Source organism: Asterias amurensis, chromosome 12 (genome assembly GCF_032118995.1).
Source record: "Asterias amurensis chromosome 12, ASM3211899v1".
Lineage (NCBI taxonomy): Eukaryota > Metazoa > Echinodermata > Asteroidea > Forcipulatida > Asteriidae > Asterias > Asterias amurensis.
Window position 1 is genome coordinate 542,170 of NC_092659.1, and position 22,087 is coordinate 564,256.

Sequence of the window (22,087 nt, forward strand, 5' to 3'; positions counted from 1 at the left end):
AAAACTGCAAGGCTTAGCCCTTGTGATTTTATCAATTTTTGGCCTATTTTCAACAAAATTGCAAGGCTTACCCCTTGTGATTTTATCAATTTTTGGCATATTTTCAACAAAACTGCAAGGCTTACCCCTTGTGATTTTATCAATTTTTGGCCTATTTTCAACAAAACTGCAAGGCTTAGCCCTTGTGATTTTATCAATTTTTGGCCTATTTTCAACAAAATTGCAAGGCTTACCCCTTGTGATTTTATCAATTTTTGGCATATTTTCAACAAAATTGCAAGGCTTAGCCCCTAGTGATTTTGTAAATTTGTTACCTATTTCCAACAAAACTTTTGATTTTATAAATGTTTTGCCCATTTTCAATAAAACTGCAAGGCTTACCTCTCCAAACCAAATGATCACACCATAGGGAAAAAATGCAAAAGACAGCCTTGCATTTTTGTTGAAATTGGAATTTTTTTAAATTAAATTATTAAAATTATGCAACAGTTTCTGGTTTTCTCAATAATATACAAAAGACATGTTATTTGTAATAAACTGTAAAAAATATTACTTTTAATGCATTGTGTTCCTTTTTTGTGGGGGGGGGGTAAATATTATAAGTAACATTTTTGAGATAATGACACGAGAATTAAAAGGGTCTTAGGTTCTAACAAAAATATTAACAATCGCAAACCTGGGGAACTTTAACATAAAATCTAGTAAGTTTGAATCGTCATCATTTGTTTTATCAAGTCTTACATCTTTGAAATTGGGTCCATGACTCATGGACCCAATTTCAAAGAGATGCTTAAGCATGAAAAGTTGGTAAGCACAGACAAAATTATGCTTGCTACAATTTACCAGCCCCAAAAATATGTTCATGTACGATTTGTAACAAATGCCTGCATACATTGTTATTGTGCAGATCTTATTTGCAAAGCTCATTATTTTTTGCAATTTCATTAACTTTAAAACAAGGAAGCACTGTTTTAAAAGATAGTACAACTATACACATGTAAATAGCTTTTTCATATATCAAGGAGTTCCATGGTAAGGTCGTATATTTGTGAATAATCCAAAACATTACATTATTTTAAAACCATTAATAAACACAAGAACTTGTTTGGTGACAACTGACAAGCATTTCAGGTGAACATGTGCATTGTTGTGTTGTAAAAACTATTTTTGAGAAGGAATTCTCTTTAAAAGCTTTGGATAAATTTTCACCAAAACAATTTGAATCTGAAAATCAGTATGCATGAATCGTTTCTGTGTTTTCTGAGAGTTGGTGTCTTGATGCAACTTTTGTGAGACCTCGACAAGACAACTCTTAACTCCTTAAAAAATTTTCAATTAGTAAGTTTCATTGTACAATCTTTCCTGCTCGCTTTGCTAGTCATCACTACAAAACCAAAAACCACCCTACAATGTGCATCTTAGTTCAAGGTGTAAGTTGGAACAAATTGAACTCTTTCATAAAGGAAATCATGAAACATTTCAAATTTCTAATGCGTAGAAACTTTTGAAAAGGCATTTCAAAATAATTATTCATAATAAACTAGAACACACACGTACAAATTGAATCAAAGTATTTTACACCCGAGTGCAAAGCCAAAATTCACAGCCATTTCAGGTTTGTAATTACATGTATAACTGGTTACAACGAAAAAGTCCAATTTGCAGAATAAGTTAATTTATTTGGCTTCAATTAAAGCCCAATGGGAGACTTCGGAACGCTACATGTAGGTGGCAGCAGACTTACCAGGTAAATTTCCATTGTTAACGTAGTTTTGAGCATGCGCATATGACCGAGAACAATGGATTTTAACTGGTAAGTCTGCTGCCACCAAGCATCCCAAAAGTCCCCCATTTAAGGATGACTGTAGTCATGATTGTAGCTGGTCTGTGGCTGTACATGGAACTATGAACTCTATTCCAGTTACTGCAAGAGAGTGCGTACTTCACGTCACATCCCAACATGTGCCATAACTGATATACTGTGATATCCAGCCAACATGTGTGCACAGAGATGGACTTGGTTACTTTATAATTCTTCCACAGACCTGCTATAGACCTAAGCGCCACTCCGCCTGGTTAATTTTGCTGATTGGCAGAAAGCCATTGTTGAAAGGAAAAAGGAGCACTGCCATTGTATGCCCCCTAGTACATGTACTTTCGCTCGGTGGCTTTCGCTCATTCAGCAAAATCAAACAGGCTTTAATATGGATTAGGTATTGACAGTTCCCTTTAAAACAAATGAAACATTTGAGTAAATTCAGGATTGGTCAGGATAAACAAAACATTATTGGCAGTGGACGCTATTGGTAATTACTCTAAATAATTATTAGCATAAAACCTTACTTGGCGACGACTAATGGGGAGAGGTTGATGGTATAAAACATTGTGAGAAACGGCTCCCTCTGAAGTGACATAGTTTTCGAGAAAGAAGTAATTTTCCACGAATTTGATTTTGAGACCTCAGATTTAGAATTTGAGGTCTCGAAATCAAGCATCTAAACTTCGTGTGACAAGGGTGGTTTTTTTTCATTATTTTCTCGCAACTTCGACGCCTGATTGAGCTCAAATTATCACAGGTTTGTTATATATGCACATGTTGAGATACACCAAGTGAGAAGAATGGTCTTTGACAATTACCAATAGTGTCCAGTGTCTTTAAACTTCAGTCTGAAAGCTTACTGATAACGAATTCCATATTAGGACCATTTTTTCAAGGACATTTTTCCTTATAAAACGTTTTTGTGAAATAACGTCATACTCATGTATACAGTATCTGAAACCTAATAAAAAACCTGCAAAGTTTTCACAGGTTTGTCATTTCATGACTTAAGTTGATCATACAACCTATGAACTACTACTTTGTCAGCTCAACCAATCCTGAATAAAAACTAAAAATTTAGAAACTTGGATCTGACTCTTCTCCAGAGTCCCATCCAGAACACTCAATTCCTCCATCCCCAAAATCAACATCAATATCATACTGAAAATCCTTGTCACCAGGCTTCTTACGATTCTTCTCAAACGTCTTATCCATGATGTGTTTCTTCTGCTCCAGCGCATCATCGTCTAACTTATTGAGGTCTTCCTCAGGATCAACAGATAGCTCCTTCTTCACTTTATCCACCGACGCTTCCATGCTGAGTCCCGACTGTCGCTCTTTGATAATCTTGAGTAGTTTTGCGATCTGAGCGGCACTGACATTTTCAAGATACTTCTTGTGGCGAGGGTTAGTTTTGAGCTCATTTACAAAGCGATCAACTCCAGAGCGTTTGGTAAAGTTCCGTAATGGCATTGAGCGTTGACGAACCTTACCTGTAGAGTCATCGGTGTAGGTAAGGATCAGGGTTGGTGGGTCGACTCGTATCGCACATTTCTTTGGTGTAACAGACATGACTGTATGGGTGTTTGAAACTGAGTTGTATCTGAAGATTACACCTTCTGATCAAGCTACATGACGCACACCTTAGTTACATCTGTCAGATGGAGTGAAGGAAGCACGGGATTCCTGTATGGTGAGGTTTGAAATAAGAATATTTTAAATGTTATTTGTAACACAACAGAGCAAAAAATCAGCTGAAAACACTGTGCATGTCTCAACCTTAACCTTGAGATGGTCGAGGCAACTTGGCAACCAAGATCAAAAGCAGAAGGGGAACCAAGGATCGTGTTCTCCCTTTTAAAATAGTGGTAACCCTGGTGCAGGGCCAAAATCACATGCCAGTGCTGATGAGAAACATTATCATATCATTCATCTAACACTCAGTAACAGAAACACGGCAGTGGTCCACTGACCAGAGTAATGTATTTCCTTGGAAGCAGCCCTTGCCTGGGATCATTCAGTTTCAGTCTATGTATACTGTGCAATGTATTTGCTAACCTGTAAGACTGTTGTGAAAGTTCCACTCGCGCGCCATCTTTGAGTATGAACAATGAAAAAGTGCCAGCGTATCACACTGCGCACAGCTCTCACTCTCAGACAAACTGCAGACAATGTCAATGATAGACTTTCACACGAACACGTTTTCATCAATCATGGCGGCCAATGCAACCGGGGTCTAGTCTACAGTTGTCCTGCCATCGTTCAATTTAATATAAATACGCAAAGCACCTTTTTTCTTCAGGCCCTTTTTGTTAGCCTGGAGGCACTTGTACTTCTACTGCTTGCGAGCACCAATCTACCACCCTGAGCTTTCTGTCCAAACTTGTGGATCCTGCCAAGTAAACCAACGTAAACGTGCAGTATCTAAAATCAAATTTCTGTTTTCTTTTTCGGGATCATGTTGGTGTATTTAGTTATTATGAGACCTATGTTTGTGTGGCTCGCCTCGACCACGGACATCCATTTGGTTCACTTAAGGATACATTTCCGTATGGCGCCACCACTTTTTCACTAATTTTTACAAAAAGGGATATATCAATCAGGTAAATTAGATATTATATTATTTTATTTCGAATGAAAAAGTGGTGGCGCCATGCGAAAAACTTTCCCACTTAAATAATGTTTCCAAGTCCATGAGCAATACCAATTAGAATATTATATGAAATAAAAATGTTATTGTTATGTTGTACTTCCCTTGTACACGACATGGTGTTTGTTTGTCAGATACAGACACAACACAACAAATTGCCTGGGGCAAAACAAAAAAGTATAACCATGACAACAGCTTCTATAAAATTAAAAACACAAAACAAACAATGGATCCCTTTGCTTGGAATGCAATGTTGAATGGAGCCAAGCAATGCAAAATATGCCATCCTTTTTCATGTAATTCCATGAAATCTTTATCTTCTTGTTGTTTGATTTGATTGAATCACGCGCGCACTTTTGACTTTCTTCATCACTTTCAAGTTTCAATATTTGATTTGGAGCAATACAAATAACATCACATGGTTGGATTAAATACATACAATATATTATTTCGAATTATCAACACAATGCTATTGCTATTCCAGGGCAAGTTCTGTAAATCGTCCAACGAAGAGCGTAAAGCTTACCTCAAACCTGTAGCTGTTGGGCGCCGCCATATTGTTTGAAAAGTATCGTCTGCATGTTTTTATTATTTTCACGTCGCACTTCGTTACAACATAACAAAAGTGATAATTGCGTTAAAATTAACTTAAATGACCCAAATATATTCAATTATCTCAATAAAAAGACGAGCAATCTCATTTTAATGACAAAAACTGAAGTAAATTTGAGTGATTTTTGTAGTTATATTGAACATGAACTGTACGTTTTAAAGTTTAAAACATGAGGAATAGTTGTCAAAATAACATCAGCAGAGGGCGCTACAACATAAATACACGCTCATCGAGTTCAATTCTGTGATACGCTCTTCGATGAGCCGATTGTGGTATGATTTTTTGACCTAACATGAGGATTCGTTAATCGGGTGTAACTATTTCCTTTTGTTTGATCACTACAATAAGCCGTTTCAATCACTTTTACGTCTTTTATGATCATCATCTTCTTCTTGCTTATTGTTCATGTCCTGACATTCGAAAACTGATGCACAATTGTGTGCCCTTGCGTTGATCAAAATCACGAAGAACAAAACTCATCCAAATAGCATGACATAATTGTTTTGTTTTTTTTCCAAAAATGTTTTCATAATGACAATTCTTTTATTATGGTCACATTAAATGAAATCAGACTTACTGTTGTTTGAGAATTGTTTGTGATTTTGAGTTATTTTTCTTGATACGGCCCACGCGGTTCTCTGGCGTTTTTATCACAACTGGGGGCGTCGTGTCCTCAAAGCAAAATTAATGTCATCAGTTTGTGGCTTGTCGTGGCCGAGCGGCCGCGGCCTACTCACCGGGCCCAAGCTCTGCCCTGATCGACTCTCCGATGAGAAACAGAAAGCTTTTATTATGACTCTGTGATTATGGCAAGAATAAAAACTCCACTGTTTGATTTAGTCTAGCTTACTGATATGAAGTTCACAGGCCTGCCTCAACCATTTTTCGATAATTAAAATCCTTTTGGAATGAAGTCCAGTTCGTGAGAGAAAACTGTAGGCCTATCTGACAAATCAGCTGATTAAAACCATAAGGATATGTGTTTAAACAATGAACATTTTGCATCCCGTGGTTTTTTCACTAGTCTACCCAGTAGCTTCCATTTTGAGAATCATTAACATCGAAGAAATGTGGTTACGATAAATGATTTCAGTTTTTCCCAAAAAAGTTGAATCTGAGAAACGTTACTATCAGAAACGTTTATCATCAGGGATCCAAATAGCGGGTTATTTTTCCTGCTGGTGGGACACAACCGCTCAGGACTTTCTTATTCTTCCTGTAGACAAAACCGCTGTGGATTTTCGCCAATAATAAAAATTATCTCAAAAACCGCTACCACTGAGAGGTGCATTTTTCACAAGCTAGTGTTATGTATCAATAACAGTGTTAAAACAATCGAATGGTTAAAAAACGAAAGGTATCGTCTCTTGTATTAAGCCTACGTTCATAGGTTTGTTAATTCATGTATGGTTGATAACAAAAAAAAACAATCCTGATGTTTTTAATCGAAAGAAGGACACTGGTCTAAGAGAGTGAATGGGGGGGGGGGGGGGGTATGCTGGCAACCCCGAAGACCAAAAACAAACTATTGCTTTAATGAAAAGGTACACTTAGTTAAATAATGTAAATTAGTACTGCAATGTAACCATCTAATGCCGAAGCCAAGTCGTCAGTGCTCACAGAGTAGAGCACGGTGGGCTTATTCATTGAGGTAGAAAACAAACACAACACGACAAAGGACCAATGTTATGGTTGCAAACACCATCCCACTCAGGGAGTTGTGGGGGTTGTTTCGTCATGATGTCATAATGCGGTGTGTGAGAGAAGAAAGTCCAGCCGTGTCCACGGGGTCGTGGGTTTTTGTTACAGTGACGAAAACGAGAAGAAGCTTCTACGTTACATTTACAAGAGAATGAGTAGTAGAAACTGATGAATGATAAGATCATTGTTTCTTCGATGATGGTTCTTCTTGTCAGAACTACTTGAAGTGGCAGGCGTTTCTTAAGATCCAACAGGGAGGATGCGCAGGGACCGCCTCTTACACAAGACACCCCGGCCTTCATCAAACAGGTAAGCACAAAACCACAATATCTTCTCTTATTGGTTTTCATTAAACTGAAGGCTGTGGGTTTGTCACCTATAACCCATTACTACATCATTCCATTCATATGTGTACACCAGGAGCAATTAGCGAGGGACGGCCAAAATATCGATTTGCTATCTTAGAGTAAACCGTACTTTTACTCGCTGAATATTATTGACATTATCTGTGTGTATATAACGGTGTTGGTCTAACGGTGCTATGTTGAAATGACGGTCTGGTGATGAGCTGGAATAGTGTCCGCACCTTTATTGATGTGAAAGGAACTATTGAATGTCGCCAAAGTGTAACAAAGTGAGTTGAATATCCATCTCCGAAGTTGCATTAAAAGAGCACAGAGTGCAGGAGGCGTCTTAAAGCAACTGTAACTTTAGCGACTTACACTGACACGGTTTCACGACATGAGAAAATGAATTATTGTGACAGTATCCAGAGCAAGGCTTGAGTCAAGGCATGAGTCCCTCTACGGGATTGTAGCTGACTGACGGATGCTCTCTCAGGCCAACTACATTTATTATTTTACCACTTCGTGAAGAAAGTCGATGTCTTCACACCTGTGTTTGCTAAGAAGGGCCACACGAGACACCAGAAGGTTCTGTTTTTGTTCAAACCTGACAATGTATCCGTACAAGAAGGGAGTACAAACACTTGGGCTCATACATGAGAGGTAATCACTGCGTCTTGTTATTGAATCTGCCAGAAGATGAGGGTTTACGAAGAGTCCTCTTGTATCTTGATGATGTTGCCAGGGAAAGCATTACCCAAATACAGGCAGAGAAGAGCAAATAGTTCATACAATGTGAGTACATTTTTAGGAATAGAATAATATCAAGACTGTGGCACGATAATAATGACCCGAATCCCGAACCAACTATTGATGTTATGTTAGAATAAGATATTAAGGGAGCGATTGTCGTAGGTTAATGCATGGCGGCTTTTTTTATAGAGCAGCACAACCCTAGAAACTCCTGGGTCAGAATTGACCTGGATTTGGGGTCCAAGGGGCCTGAACTATTTAAGATGAATTCTGTGTTGCAATCGATATTTATTTTAAACAGTTCTAATTATACTTTTGAGTAATTACCAAAGCTTTTTTGGCCATAATTTGTACTTTTAATTTGTAACAGACTGGTTTGTACAATCAAGTGGTTGGAATAAAAAGGCGAGAAGATGCATTTTGAGACATACGTGAAGAGCATTGGAGGTGAAAAACACTGTCGATGTTGGAATTTACGTTCTTTCTTCAAACCAAACAAGAACATTAAATATAACTATATAGCTTATACACGTGCCTGCAATGTAACTGATGAAACACTCGAAAAGGTAGTTTTTATGTGGTCAATTGTCTATCTCTTCAAAGCATGTGCCTCTACAACTACAACAGCAAATTATCCCTTCGAAAGTTTGTTAGAGTTGAAAAGACTTAACCGAACAAAAACCGACTTCCATTATTACAGTTCATTTGCCTCAACAAGGCTTACAACACAAGTATGGTTGCTTAAACCATCTACACAGGGAACTGTTTACTTTCCCATTCCAAAACATAATTACCAACAATTGAAGAAAGGAATACTACATGCCGAATCTTAACAAGTTACCAAGGCTCAAAGTAAACCCAGCTCACTCTACCAGAAAATCCTGGGGACTTCTGATGGCATTATTTCCCCTCATACAAGTTGTAAGCCGTGAAGCCATATATAGCTTCCCTTACATCTACATGAAGCTTCTTTTACACTTTAATAACCAATAACAATAATAAGATGTAGTGAGGATTGAACCAGGGGCTCATGAATATAGCTGTAGCTCTTTATAATCCAAGATGAAGGAACTTTTAGAAGGAGGATTTTGGGCTGATGTATGAATGAGTCATGCGGAAACTCGCTGCGCGGCTTCTTCAAGGCAAAACAGACTTATTAAAATAACTTTTTGAAAAAAAAAACCGGAATGAAGGTGTCAAAAGATGCCGATGTAGGACACAATCCACATCCATACATAGTATGCCTTTGGAAAACGCCCTCAACTTACCCAGAATGGATCTTACAAGAAACCTTTTCGAGTCAGGCTACTTTGCCGCGTAGACGGAGGCCATTTTGAACCAACCCCTTGTTTACAATGTATAACCACTGTTAATTTGCAAAATATAAATAGAAAGTTAGCCTCTATATTTAAAGCACACGAACACCCATCAGTGAGGGCGTATCAGGGTGGGTGGGCAGAGTGGGGCAGATACTCCTAGAAGGGCAAGGGGGCTAATCAATATATCGATCCATGCATTGGTGCATTTTGTTATTTAATTTGAGGAGGGGTAACATGGGGCAGGGGCTCGGTGCCAGAGGGGAGCTGCCGGGCCCCCGATCCCTCTTCTGGAGTTGTTACATCACTGCGACTGCCAGAATTGCCTAGCTAAGCACCACTAACAAAAGGTGACAGCGGGGAAAAACTTCAGAGCAGCTGAAAAGCTTTGTTTCGGATAACACCGAATCGATGTCATTTTAAATCACACAGACCAATTAATTTACTACGTCTATCTATGAGTTTAGATCGATAAACAGTTAAAAATGTACATTCGCTCAAAATGTTAACAAGTGTACCTTCCTTTGTATTGCACCTATAAGGACCATTTTGAACTCGTGAGCCACAAGACAAACTCGTTAACCACAATACATGAGATTAATTTGTATAACAAACTGGGGGCCGCTATAGGGTAAAGAGGGTAACAAAACATCTGTTATTTCATCCCATTGTTGCCCTTTTATTGAGGAGCTTGTGAATGTCGTCACCATCCCATACAAAGAGAAAAGCTTTCAGTCAATTTTAAACGCAGTGTGGGAGGAAAACCCATCGAGCTGTGTGGTCTGAGGATGTGGTGAATTTGTAACTTCACCATCTTTGCAAATAGTCAATGTGTCCTTGGTCATGCGCAATGACCTCGTTTAAACATTCAAGTCCTTATAGTCAGGTTCAAGGTTCATAATTTTTCACAGCATCACAACAAAATAGTGTGACATTAATCAATCAAAGGAGATCTATACAAAAATACATGTATTCAACTACAATAAATTCACAGAACTATGCAACCTATGACACTGCAGATCGGAGGGACCAATTTTTAGAAGCAAAACTTGTAGACAGTGTTACTTGAAGAGATGCAAATATATTGGGACAGGTTGTCAATTCCAGTCATCTTTTGACTTATCTTATCAAAGGCTGATGAAGCTTGTTGCTAATTTTTGCCAACAATTATTGTTTCACCGGATTAAACAACTTAATGATAATGTGACTATGCGACGATTTGTTGTAAAAAAAAATGAAAATCGCTTCAGTTTGAGTGTATGGGTTGGTATTATACTTAGGTGAACATAGAGTTTTAACTGCAGAACATCATATCCGACCGCTTGGTCCCCATTGAAGTATTCTAGTAATAATGGTGTATACATAAACAACTCCTACTTTATGAGCACGTCGGTTCTTCACACACAAACCAAAAAAAGACCCAGTTAAGTGCAAATGAGTATTATCCCCAAGCATACCGAACAACATTCTGGACAAAGCGACCGTTATATTACCTTAATCTCCTTTCTCCCCGGATTACATTAATCCTTGCACCCTCGGGACATTGATCCAGGGATGGGTAGCTAGGAAGACCCTGTAGGATTAGGGGGGATTTTGGAGATCTGAGGTTTGCGGATTATGAAAAAAGAACACGATATTGGATTGTGACCTTATAACGGACATTGTGTATAATCTTGTTCTTGATTAAAACGCGGCAATAATTCACGATACATTTTCCACTTTTGAATTCTAAAAATGTGCTTTTGTTCCTGAAAGTTAATAATGAAACAATGAAGGTAGTGGTATAACTAATGTCTACTATACAAACATTTAACAAAAAAACTGCATGGGCTTTCGTAGCAACAACTACTACATTAGATACACACTTTCATCAGATGCAAAACCGTCCTTTATTTATCAATTAATACTGAATAAAGCTTATGAGATGCTAATTGTGACGAGTTTGCTGGCATCTTGGTCACAACTCATTACACTATATCATTTTGTAAACTATCAAACAGTTTTCATCATCATGTTTTAGTTCAGTCGCTTATTGGCGAAACAGAAACTCCCACATCTTCATTCAGTGATAAAACACAAGCAAAAATGATACTGAAATTAACTAGCGCCTAATTACCAAAGTAATGCAATGCACTTAAGAGAGAAAGAAAAAGGTTGTTAACTATAGTTGAGAACAGGTAAGTCTCGAGACCCTATTTTGAAGGACGAAATAGTATTTTCATAAGACCGTTCCAGAGCGAAAGGCAGCAGTGCAAAACGCTCGCACCCCGGCCAGCCTTGCGTTGCTTGTTCACCACCAGAAAAATAGCATGATAGAAAGGAGTATGTGTGCAGTCGCGGATTTGAAAATGTGTCGAAAGATACTCTGTAGGCTGTGATTTAATGATACCTATCGGGGGGGAGGGGGTAACATGCACTGTTGCAAGAGACGCCTACTGTATGTCACGCAACTTCCATTGAGTTTATTCTCACCCAGTCCAAGGCAACTGTTTCAAACATCTAGGGTTTCTTTCTATACAACTGTTCACCTTGGGGTTTGTAAAAGGAACCCACCCTAGGTTGGCCCTCTCCCCCCGCTTCAAATCCTTGGGTACATATCCAGCTATTGTCCGCTTCACCTTACCGTAAATAATGCATCCTCCCCGGGTAAACATTACTACTTGCAACATTTGTTGTCGATCTCAGACCGAACTAAAGAGGGGTGATGGGGTTTGTTGATATAGAATCGGCACAAGAGTTTGCTCAAAACAAGAGACTGGAATGGATGGTTCATTTACATAAAGATGAGATGAGAATGAGCGAATAGACACCATAATGGTGTTTTTTGCGTGCGATTGCAACGTGTGTCATTCAAACCTACCGTTGGTGGCGCATGAGCACTGTGACAAGATTAATGTTGATGGTCCGATGATGGCTGTTGCATGTTGGAGTGATGCTAGTTAACACATTAGGGACTAATTTAACCTTCCAATTTCATTTCAATTGCGAAAATTAAAGCTAAAACATATTAAAATGAAAGCGCTGTCGGCCCCATACTAATTTTTATTTAACTATAATGTAATGAAATTTGAAATGGACTAAAAAAAAGGGGGGGTTTATGGCCTGAACATATTATTCGAGTCTTTCTCCAAGGCTAATGACAGCACAACACAACACAACGCACACAATAGGTATAAGTGTTTAGTGATACAGAAGCAGTAAAGTGGCAAGAATACAGACAACATACTCAGAGAGAAATAGGCAGAAAGCACACAGAAAAAGAAAGGAATGAACAACAAACAAAATAACTTCAAATGAATCAGAAATGTACTTCAAGTCTTTTTGAATGAGAGACCCAGCAATAACCCATTCAGTCAAAAGCGGCGAATCCAAGCATTTTTGCCGCAACACTGTTTTCTATCTTTGTCATAACAAATCAATGAGTAATTTGCATTGTTGTTGGGTTGAGATTTTCTTGTTCTGTCTTAGCTCGTTTGTTTTGTTTGTCCTGTTACATCCATGCCTGTAAGTTATGTAACTTTAAGCCCAGTATCTTGTTTCACATTAGGCATTATTGTGAACTTTTTGGTAATATGCCTCCACATCTACTTCTGATTCATTGTGATCTCATACTTGTAAGCTCTGTATACATGTTTAGTTAACTAGTATGCGTGTATGCACATTTTGAAATAATCTTTATGGAAATAAATATCGAGTTGAATCGAGTTGCAACAGTAACGTTTCCTGTGTTCGGTATCAGGCGTGCGTGATCACCCCCGAAGGCCTTCGCATCACGCCCAATGGGCGGTCTCGCCGCGCTGAACGGCAGTCACTTTCAGTTGTACTCGCTTCGATAAACCTTTTCGTTGTCGGTGTTTTTGAAATGAGAAGATTGCTCTACGATTAGTGAAGAAGTCGGCGTAAATCTTTGACAAATTGACGTTTTTTCCATGGACAAAAGGTGGATAATACAGAGCAAGGATGTTTTAGATCTGAATAGAAAATAAAGACTTCATTGCGCTTATTGCGTCTCAATGTAATCGAGGGGGAGTATTCGAGAAAGAAGAAAAAAAGGAAAAAAGACGGAGAGGAACAAAATGACACTGGAATGTATCAATGAGATAAAATACCAGTGCTTTTTCTGAGCATGCATGGGTCTTCATGTACAATTCAAATGGTTCATTGTAAAAGTATCATGAATTTATTAAATCAATAGTTGCAACCTCGACGACCAAAACAACACACGAATCAGGGTTCTGTGTAAAAAAAAAACTCTGATTTTCTATTGCAGTTTACAGTTACGTAAAAACCTCTAATTTACGGAGAAATAACTTGTCACCTCTTCTTGTTTTGAGACAGCAACTAGAGTATGATACTATTGGTTGTTATAACTAGTTCTATACCGTCATTATAATCACACGTATGCATTTTAAAAACAGCATGAAGGACTGGTTTTCTGGCATGCGTTGTTGCACAGGGTTGAGCTGTTACTATAGCAAATAGCGCATTACTTCCAAGTTGTTTTGAATTCCTGGATGGGTGCTACATATAAGCCTCTGCAAAATCCCACTGACTGGAGTAAACACTTGTTATGACAAATACTGGACTGTATTGCAACGAACAAAAAGTATCCACTGAAAACAGCATCGTCTGAGACTAGCAGGGCACACAGACACACCAAAGAACCTGTCTCTCAGCTTATCACCTGGTCACCAAAACATGGAAGAAGAAATACAGGAAGATAGATAACTAAGCAATACAGATGTAGTTGCTATAAGGGACATTAGGGTGCTTCAAGCTGATCTTCTCAACCTAATGAGAGATAGACAGGGATGGGCAAGCCTAAACATCATTCCGACCGATCGGTCGACTAGAGGGAGAGTTTTCAGATACCTACAACTGTACATTGTGAAACCGAGGGTGCACGTCCAAATCGCCTGGCTACTTGTCTTTGTTATACGAGAGTCAGTGCTCCTACAGTTACTGGGTACTCAAGGAACCAGTCCAAAATGGCGACTGCTTCTTATGATGACCTCAGACTCCTTCTCTGACAGTAAGGGCTGATTTATCGAACTCCCTCCCAAGTCGTCCGTCTTTGAAGTACCGCCTTTACCACTATATCATATCACTCTAAGACACGTCAATCAAACCGTTGTTTTTACAGTGTCTATTGAACGTCTTTGTAGGATTACTATTCATCACATCCTGGGATTGGAGAGGGATTAACAGCTAACATAAAGGGTTATCCGAGGATTTGCCTTCTTGGCGTTTTTCAGTTTTGTCTGGCACTCCATGGAGAAGTCGATATATTGATGATTTTCTATACGAATAAACATGCATAAGAAGTGATGCGGGATCGTACGCACGAAGGAATGTTGATTCTTGTCATTGTGACAATGGAGAAATGACATAATGTTGTGACTGTTTTTCAAGTGGCTATAACGTCTTGAAGATGTCATCACGAACATGGTCGTGATGAAATTCAAAAAATTGAGAGATTCGGCTTAATAGCACGTCTCTACATCTGTCGATTACTGCAACAAGCTCCTCAATGGATATAAGTTGCACGTCTCTATTGGTATAAACGTTTCGAAATGAGGTCTAATTGATGTCCATTTGTCGATGGAAGCCAAGATGTGAATATTGGTGAAAGGTTGCCGTGGCTTCTATTGGAAACTTGTGTCAACATTTGCAGGATAAAGAGAAGTCCCTATTGGGAATATTGTGCCGATTTTAGAATGAGCCGTACCACAAAGTACTGAAGAGAATGAGGATTGGTGACAATATCCAAACCACCATTGAGCTTTGGTGAGCGTGGGAAATATCACCGGAATCATTTTTGATAATGCTTCAATGCTGCAACAAAACCAGCAGTCTGAGGTAACCAGATGTTCGCGCTCTTTAAAGTCGAGATATGGAACATCTGAATCTGAAGCTGAGAGTCTGCAAAGCATCCTAATGGAAACACCACTGACCAACTTTTGTTAAGAAGACAAATTATGAAATTTCAGTTTTAGACGTGAGAGGAAAACTAATATAAGAAAACACAAGCAGCCATGGACTGAAAAACGCAATCCACATGCAAGTCCCAGTGCGGGAATCGAACCGGGGTCCAGAGAGGTGAAATTAAGGCAGCATGGACAGAAACAACTGAGCTAACCCGAACTCAAAATAATTATCCGATTCAATCAGCTTGTTTTTGCTTCTTGAAGCTTGCTTTTGCTTCTTGAGAGGGATTCAGCTAGTTATCAGACTATTAAAGAGACTACAATGAAGAGATTCTGCGAACAGTGCATCGTAAACCCAGTACGTTTTCCTTGGATGTAGTCTTGTCTACAAGTCACAATGTCTGATTCTACTGGACGAAGCGACACTCCTCCTCTACCATATCAGTTGGCTAAAGATGGAAACCGTCGTGCCAATGGGCCGAGACGATCCAAACTACGTCGAGGGAAAGCTGTGTCTGCTAGGCACAAGGCAGCACTCGTGAATGTCAACTGGTAATGTTTTACTATAGCCTATAAAACTAACACCTTTTAGCTGATAATTATTCAGAATTGACTCGAAAAAGCTATTTCAATTTTGCAGGTTTTTGGTTTTGTCACAGCTCCGGAAACCTAACCAATAGTCATTTATATAATTTTCACCTGAATGAGATTTCTATAAATGTCACTTAGTACACGCTGTGTTACTATGCATTGAATCCCCTCCTGTGATGTCATGTATTGTAATTGGTGCATATATAGCTCTGTAGCCACTTATTTCGCATAAATATACAAAATTATTCCGTTTCGGTTAATTATCGAACCAACTCCCATTGTACTCGTACTTGTCCTCGTAATCCATGTTAACACCAAATTGTTATATGCATTTCGATTCTAACTTGTTTTGGTATTTATTATTAAAACTTTTGATGAATTTCAACTAAATCGTACTTTCTCAGGTTAACCACCAGGACAGACCTCTGCATGCCTCATCCCATGGGAGAAGCAACAAATAAATGGAGCTAATTCAAACATAAATCATGGCTCGAATGCAGGGTTACAATAACAATTGGGTAATGGGTGACTTTGGGAGTTACTAAGGGGATGTTTTCTGTTGATCTTGACAACCATGGCTTATCAAAATGCAATTCATTGCAAAGCCCGAAGTATTTATCGAATGTATAGATCTTTAGAAACCTCAGATTCAGGTTGATATGGGGCATCAAGTTTGCTCAGCGGTTTCTTTCCCTGCCATTCATCTCTGTGGACCCAGGGGCCCCGGAACATTGCATTTGGATTAGGTATAGTCAGTCCCTACCTGATCCCACGCGATTGGTTTCCCCAAGTTGAGTTTTTCTTCCCACAATTAAAATCTGTTGTACCACCCATTATCGGTTGTATTGCTATCAGGGGTCAATGACATAGAGCTGCTTAAGCAAAAAATATATATAAAAAAATGCTTAAGCACGAAAATAGCTCGCTTATTATAATCAATAATTCATGCCATAATTGCTTGTGACTGGTACTTAGCTGTTGTTTCTTAGCATAACATTTGAGTGGAGTCTTTGCCGGTAATCTGATTTTACTATATAGAAGAGTTTGCGGTAACACCATGTATTCCATAACAATCTCTAAATGAGTTGGGGTGGTTCTGAAAAGAACCGTTGTATTCAACGGTTCTTTTTAGAAAAGAACCGTTGTATTCAACGGTTCTTTTCAGAAAAGAACCGTTGTATTCAACGGTTCTTTTCAGAACCACCCCAACTCATTTAGAGATTGTTATTACATTCAACGGTTCTTTTCAGAACCACCCCAACTCATTTAGAGTTTGTTATTACATGGTGTTACCGCAAACTCTTCTATATCTTATTCCACCATGCAAAGTTTCAAATCCTACTGATTTTACTAAGCAAGGATTTTTTTGCTGAAGCAAAATTGTGTGCTTAAGCAGCTCTATGAAATTGGGCCCTGGTCGATATGATGAACAGCCACTTTTAAGTTAAGTTGAGAAAGTACAGGCAGACTAAAAGACGTTTTTTCGGTGCAATAATCCCACTGTATCAGGGTCGATGTACGCGGCGGACTAGATTAACATTATACCCACATGTTCAAACGATATTAGATATTTATGTATTAACCTAAACATTCCCTTTAGGGGGGGGGGGGGGCAAACCGGTGTTCTAAAATATACCAACCATCTCAAATCAAGTTGAAGTCGTGATTTTTACTTTAAAAGATATGCATTTTAGTAAGAAGTTAGAGATGGTCCGTACCATTACTGACACCATCTTAGACTAGTAGCAGATAGGTTACAAAGCAAGCCACTGAACCTATAATTAGCTCTAACAGGATTAACAACTGAATCAATTTACAGAGTTTTCTATTTCGCCTGAGCCCATGCACATAAAATCAATAGAAGCCATTAGAGCTAGGGTTTTAAGTATAGCATACGGCATACCAAAAGCGATAGGTGTACCTAACGTTGTAATCAATATAGGCTTGGAATGTACGCAATTACCATTTCGCATAATAGAGCAGTTCTTCAACCAAGTGTTGGCCAAAAATATTGTGTTTTTTCGATTTTCTTGGATATCAAGTATGATAAAATTGCTGGTGTGTCGCCATGGACGATACCCGTTGTGTTGGGACGAGGAAGCGATGGATACCAGTTAGAGTGCCATACTTGATGTCATGGTTTGCAAGGAGAACGGGTTCCTACACGTATGTTACCAACCAAGGAAATGATGCAAGCAAAACAAATATCAATATTGTTTTGTCGTTTTCGTCTCCAGTGAAAAACACATAATTTTACATGCGCATTTCAAGCCATAACTTATCATGGAAAATGCGAACATGTTGACGTCCTAACTGTTTTGACAAATTCTACAGTTATTTGTTTTCATTCCAGTTTTGGCTTTTCTTCTATCTGTATTTTGCAGGCTGCCGATTGATCCAGCCCCTCCAAATGGAATGATGTCATCAAACGGCTCAAATAGTTCACTGAACTCTTCCAGTAAGTAATTCTGAAACATCTTCACCATGTATACAAAGCCTTCCCCACAAGGGGAAGCCATATTCATTCAATACAGGCAAAAGTATTTAAGGCAACATTTTGAGAAGCATTGAGGCAAAAGCTATGACAATTGAATCGTCTTCTATGTGATGGCCTCTGTAAAATCATTGACTGTAGATGTATGGGTAAACAGTCCACCGCAGGAGTATGGCCTGCATCCCATAATGACTGGGTTATTTAATTACTACAGTGAACGAGGGCTGCTGTTAGTACAACATGACATACTATTTTAATATTTACATTGTCTCAAGCAAATCGTACAAACTGGTCAGCTCATTGGCCATGATGTCCTAAGATGGACCATTCCACATGGCCTAGAGGGGGTGTCAATCAACATCGGTCAGTTGTTTGGTTAGAGGAGGTAAACGAAAATCAACCAGCATATATTTGTTGTACAACATTGGTATGTCAATTTATCAATCATGGTAGATGGAACCATGGAGCAATTGCCCCATGCAGTACATGTACATGTAAACAATACACTACAAGCAAAACAAACCCTCTTTAACATATGGAAAAAGCTAGTCAACATGTGCTGGTAAATGTTTACTTATTTCCAGGTGACTTTCAATATGTTTACTGTTTAATGCATTTCCATGTGACTTTTAATTTGTTTACTGTTAACTCATTTGCAGGTAACTTTCAATATGTTTACTATTCACTAACTGCCATGAGACTTTCAACTTGTTTACTGTTTACATGTGATTTGTTTATGTTGTTTACTGTTTACTAACTTCCAGGTGAGTTTTCAACCGAAGAGGACCTTCTAAAAGATCCCTACGCCCTGACCCTTCACTTCGTCACCGACCCAGGAAGGAGCATCAAAACCAAGAATCTCATTAAACCTCTCATTAAATGGTTTGACCCGTCTTTTAAACTGTTTAACATTGCCGAGCGGAGCAAACCAAACGGATTTCAGGGGGATCTGAATGAGATTGAGAGGGATGTATTCCCAGCTCTTTCTGTGATGTTATTTTTAAACCACGATGGGGAATCAACAGAAAATAAAGTTGAAGAGACTCAAGAACACTTAACTCGAAAACCATGGAGGTACCACCATCATGCAGCAACTCCTACTAAAGTCTATCTCTGTGAACCAAACAATCAAAATTTCTACACCACTGAGCATGAAATGCCGCTATGGGGTGTGCGTCAAGTACACTACGGCAACGAACACTTGCGATTTATGCTGTACACAAGCCGAGACACTTGGCATGATATGATCAGATTCTACTGCCTGCTCCTCGGTAGGGATGTCGAATATCAAAAAGATGATTTCTGCTACTTTCTGGTTCACTCTACTGACAATAAAACAGACGTTCAGTTTGCGCTGAAGCGAGCACCTAAAGACTGTACGTGTCGACCACTCAACTCTGCCTTCTTACAGTTTAAAGTTCTAGACATTGGTGACTTGGTCCCTCTGATGCCCCACTCTTGCTCCCCGATCAGCCCCCAGAGGTGGCAGACAACTGACCCGGATGGGAACGTCACTTTACTCCTAGTAGGTAGGAAGAACATCAACAATAACGTACCTAGAGTAAAGCCTCGTCGACACTCCATCGACACACTACAAACTCTCATCGCACCTAAAGCAATCAAACCACGAGTGGGGGCGCCCTTGCGTCAGAGAAGGGTGAGCGTCATATCACCTTCGCTGCCGTCGGTCACTGATGATGACGAAGAGGCCGACCAGTTGTCTTGCTGAATATGAACATTGAGGGCGCCTTTTATGGTTTATTAATGATGTCACCGAATTTCAATGTTTCAACTATGTTACGGCTTTCCACAGATCTCCCTGCGCCCTTACATGCATTTAGTGAAGAGCCGCGGTTTGTACAATGTGTGACTGGCATCATCCTCATTTTTGCGAAGTAGATAAACTTTAAGAAATATGTTCTCCAAGTAGTACAGGTGTCCTATATTGATAAATATTGGACGTTTGGAACACTTCGTAGCGAAGCTACGCAGCGTCGTTTCCAAAAATAGATGTATACTACCTCTGATCATGTTTATGTAATTGCGACCAATACAAACTAATGGACTTTTATTGCTGTTTGTGCTAAATTTTGTTCTCGATATACCGATAAAAAAAAAGCTTTGACAATCATACAAGAACTCGTTTTAAATGTTTGTGTTTTTAAATGTATTATTTAAAATTATGCGAATGCATGTTTGTTTTTATAATTAATAATTGTTTTGTGTTCTTGGGGATCCGGTTTACCTTTATCATGCACAAATAAAACTCTACAAACTCCCAGATTGGACCCGGATTTCGAGTCCTCCGAGTGGCCTAATCCTTTTATGAAGTGGTTTAAAGTGTGATGGTAACTCGAAGTGTGCGTAAGTTTGAGCCTTATTGTGACCGACTTTCACCCTGACCCTGAAATGAGTCAGGCACACGGGACCTGGATCCGGGTTAATTCTGAACCGGAAAAGTTTAGAGTGAACGTTTATCGGTGATTCAGTTGTGATCAACATTTTCAACAAGTAACCTAGTTTGACATTGTTTGCTGAATAAGAAAGATACCAATGTTTCGGCAAGTTAGAAGGAAGGGAATCGAGGAACACGTTGCTTTGGATCGGGTGAGTTGATCTTTCAAAAGCGTTTGAAACCGTTTATTATGAAATACAATGGTTAGATAGATAATTTAAAAGTAGAATGTTATGGTCAACACACACATGCCTCGAAATTGCAAGGTTTTCCTTTTACGTCGCGAAGAAACACGGTCGGCCATTTTGTGGAGACTCCTGACCGACCGTGTTAGTTTGCGACATAAAAGGAAAACCGTGCAACTTTGAGTGAAACTTGTGTGGACCATTATGTTCTACTTTTAAAGTATCTTTCTAAATACAATTATATGCATTTCATAAAAACGGTTTCAAACACTTGTCAAAGACCAACTCGTCCGATCCAAGGCAACGTGTTCCTTTTTGTTTAATAAATAATAACGGTAAACTTAGTTTGATGGACATTGGACATTCACATTGGTTTGTAATGAATGTTTACTTTTCTATTAAAATATTGGTCATTGAACATTCACTTTGGTTTGTACAGTGAATGTTTACATTGCTATATCGATATTGGACATTGGGCATTCACCTATAGGCTTGTACACCGTGAATGTGTGAATATCCAATGTCTTATATAAATTTACTGTCATAAATAAGTAAGTAGTTTTCTTATAATTATGACCACACTTCATTGTAAAAAAGGATAGAATGTGATTACAATAATGATTTACTTGTTTTCATAAACATAATTATACAACATATTAATTCCTACGTAATTAGGCTATAAAGTCTTCTCACAGCCCATTGTCTTTCAAAAAATGCAAGTATTCTAGTTTGACTTTAAAGTTATTATGAACTCGTGTCTGTGTAAAAAGTAATACGATTCCCGTTAAAACTTGCTGAAATGTTTTAGGTCCTTTTCATCCCGCTTCTTGAAACCAAGGATGCCTCTATCACTCTAGTTCACAAACCTGAAACCTGTAAAAAAACAAGTGTTTGGAAGTGAAACACGAGCATTTGGGCTAACCCCTATTGTACTAAACGTGTTCTGGCTGTTTTTTTTTTTTTACTTGCACAACCGATCCAAGTACACGCGATCTTTAGCTTAATATCCCACAAAGCAACTACGGTAACGCATCTTGCTCAAGAATGTCATGACGGGACTCGAACCCCATACTCTGATCAGAAACACAAGAGCTTGAATCCGGAGCTCTTAACCTCTTTGCCACGACATGCCCAAGATTGATACACAATCAGAATTAAATTTACTACAAAACAGAGTTTTCCAGAGACTTTCGAAACAATCAATTAAAACCGTTCTTCAAGGTGTGTAGCTCACTTATT

General features: G+C 38.8%; 2 protein-coding genes across 5 annotated transcripts; one reads left to right on the forward strand and one right to left on the reverse strand.

Moving 5' to 3' along the window:
* Positions 1-570: 570 nt before the first annotated feature.
* On the reverse strand, positions 571-5,121 carry LOC139945121 (centrosomal protein of 19 kDa-like). The gene is made up of 2 exons (XM_071942390.1): positions 4,996-5,121; positions 571-3,505 (listed from the first exon to the last, which is right to left on the reverse strand). The coding sequence occupies exon 2, from the start codon at positions 3,389-3,391 to the stop codon at positions 2,897-2,899; it is 495 nt and encodes a 164-aa protein (XP_071798491.1). The 5' UTR covers positions 3,392-3,505; positions 4,996-5,121; the 3' UTR covers positions 571-2,896.
* Positions 5,122-6,809: 1,688 nt separating this feature from the next.
* On the forward strand, positions 6,810-21,751 carry LOC139945124 (protein FAM124A-like). Of its 4 annotated transcripts, XM_071942396.1 has the most exons (4): positions 7,046-7,092; positions 7,824-7,922; positions 18,099-18,172; positions 18,973-21,751. In XM_071942396.1, coding segments are annotated over exons 2-4 (1,041 nt in total). In that variant the 5' UTR covers positions 7,046-7,092; positions 7,824-7,920; the 3' UTR covers positions 19,938-21,751. The 4 variants fall into 4 exon arrangements, with proteins under 4 accessions (XP_071798495.1, XP_071798497.1, XP_071798496.1 ...); XM_071942394.1 differs by lacking the exon at positions 7,824-7,922 and having other exon boundaries at positions 6,810-7,092; XM_071942395.1 differs by lacking the exon at positions 7,046-7,092 and having other exon boundaries at positions 7,358-7,922.
* Positions 21,752-22,087: the final 336 nt, after the last annotated feature.

Coding starts and splice junctions, on each gene's coding strand:
- LOC139945124 (XM_071942393.1), top strand. CDS start 15,521: ATGTCTGATTCTACTGGACGAAGCGACACTCCTCCTCTACCATATCAG. Junction 15,676..18,098: donor GCACTCGTGAATGTCAACTG/GTAATGTTTTAC, acceptor TGTATTTTGCAG/GCTGCCGATTGATCCAGCCC. Junction 18,173..18,972: donor TAGTTCACTGAACTCTTCCA/GTAAGTAATTCT, acceptor ACTAACTTCCAG/GTGAGTTTTCAACCGAAGAG.
- LOC139945121 (XM_071942390.1), bottom strand. CDS start 3,391: ATGTCTGTTACACCAAAGAAATGTGCGATACGAGTCGACCCACCAACC.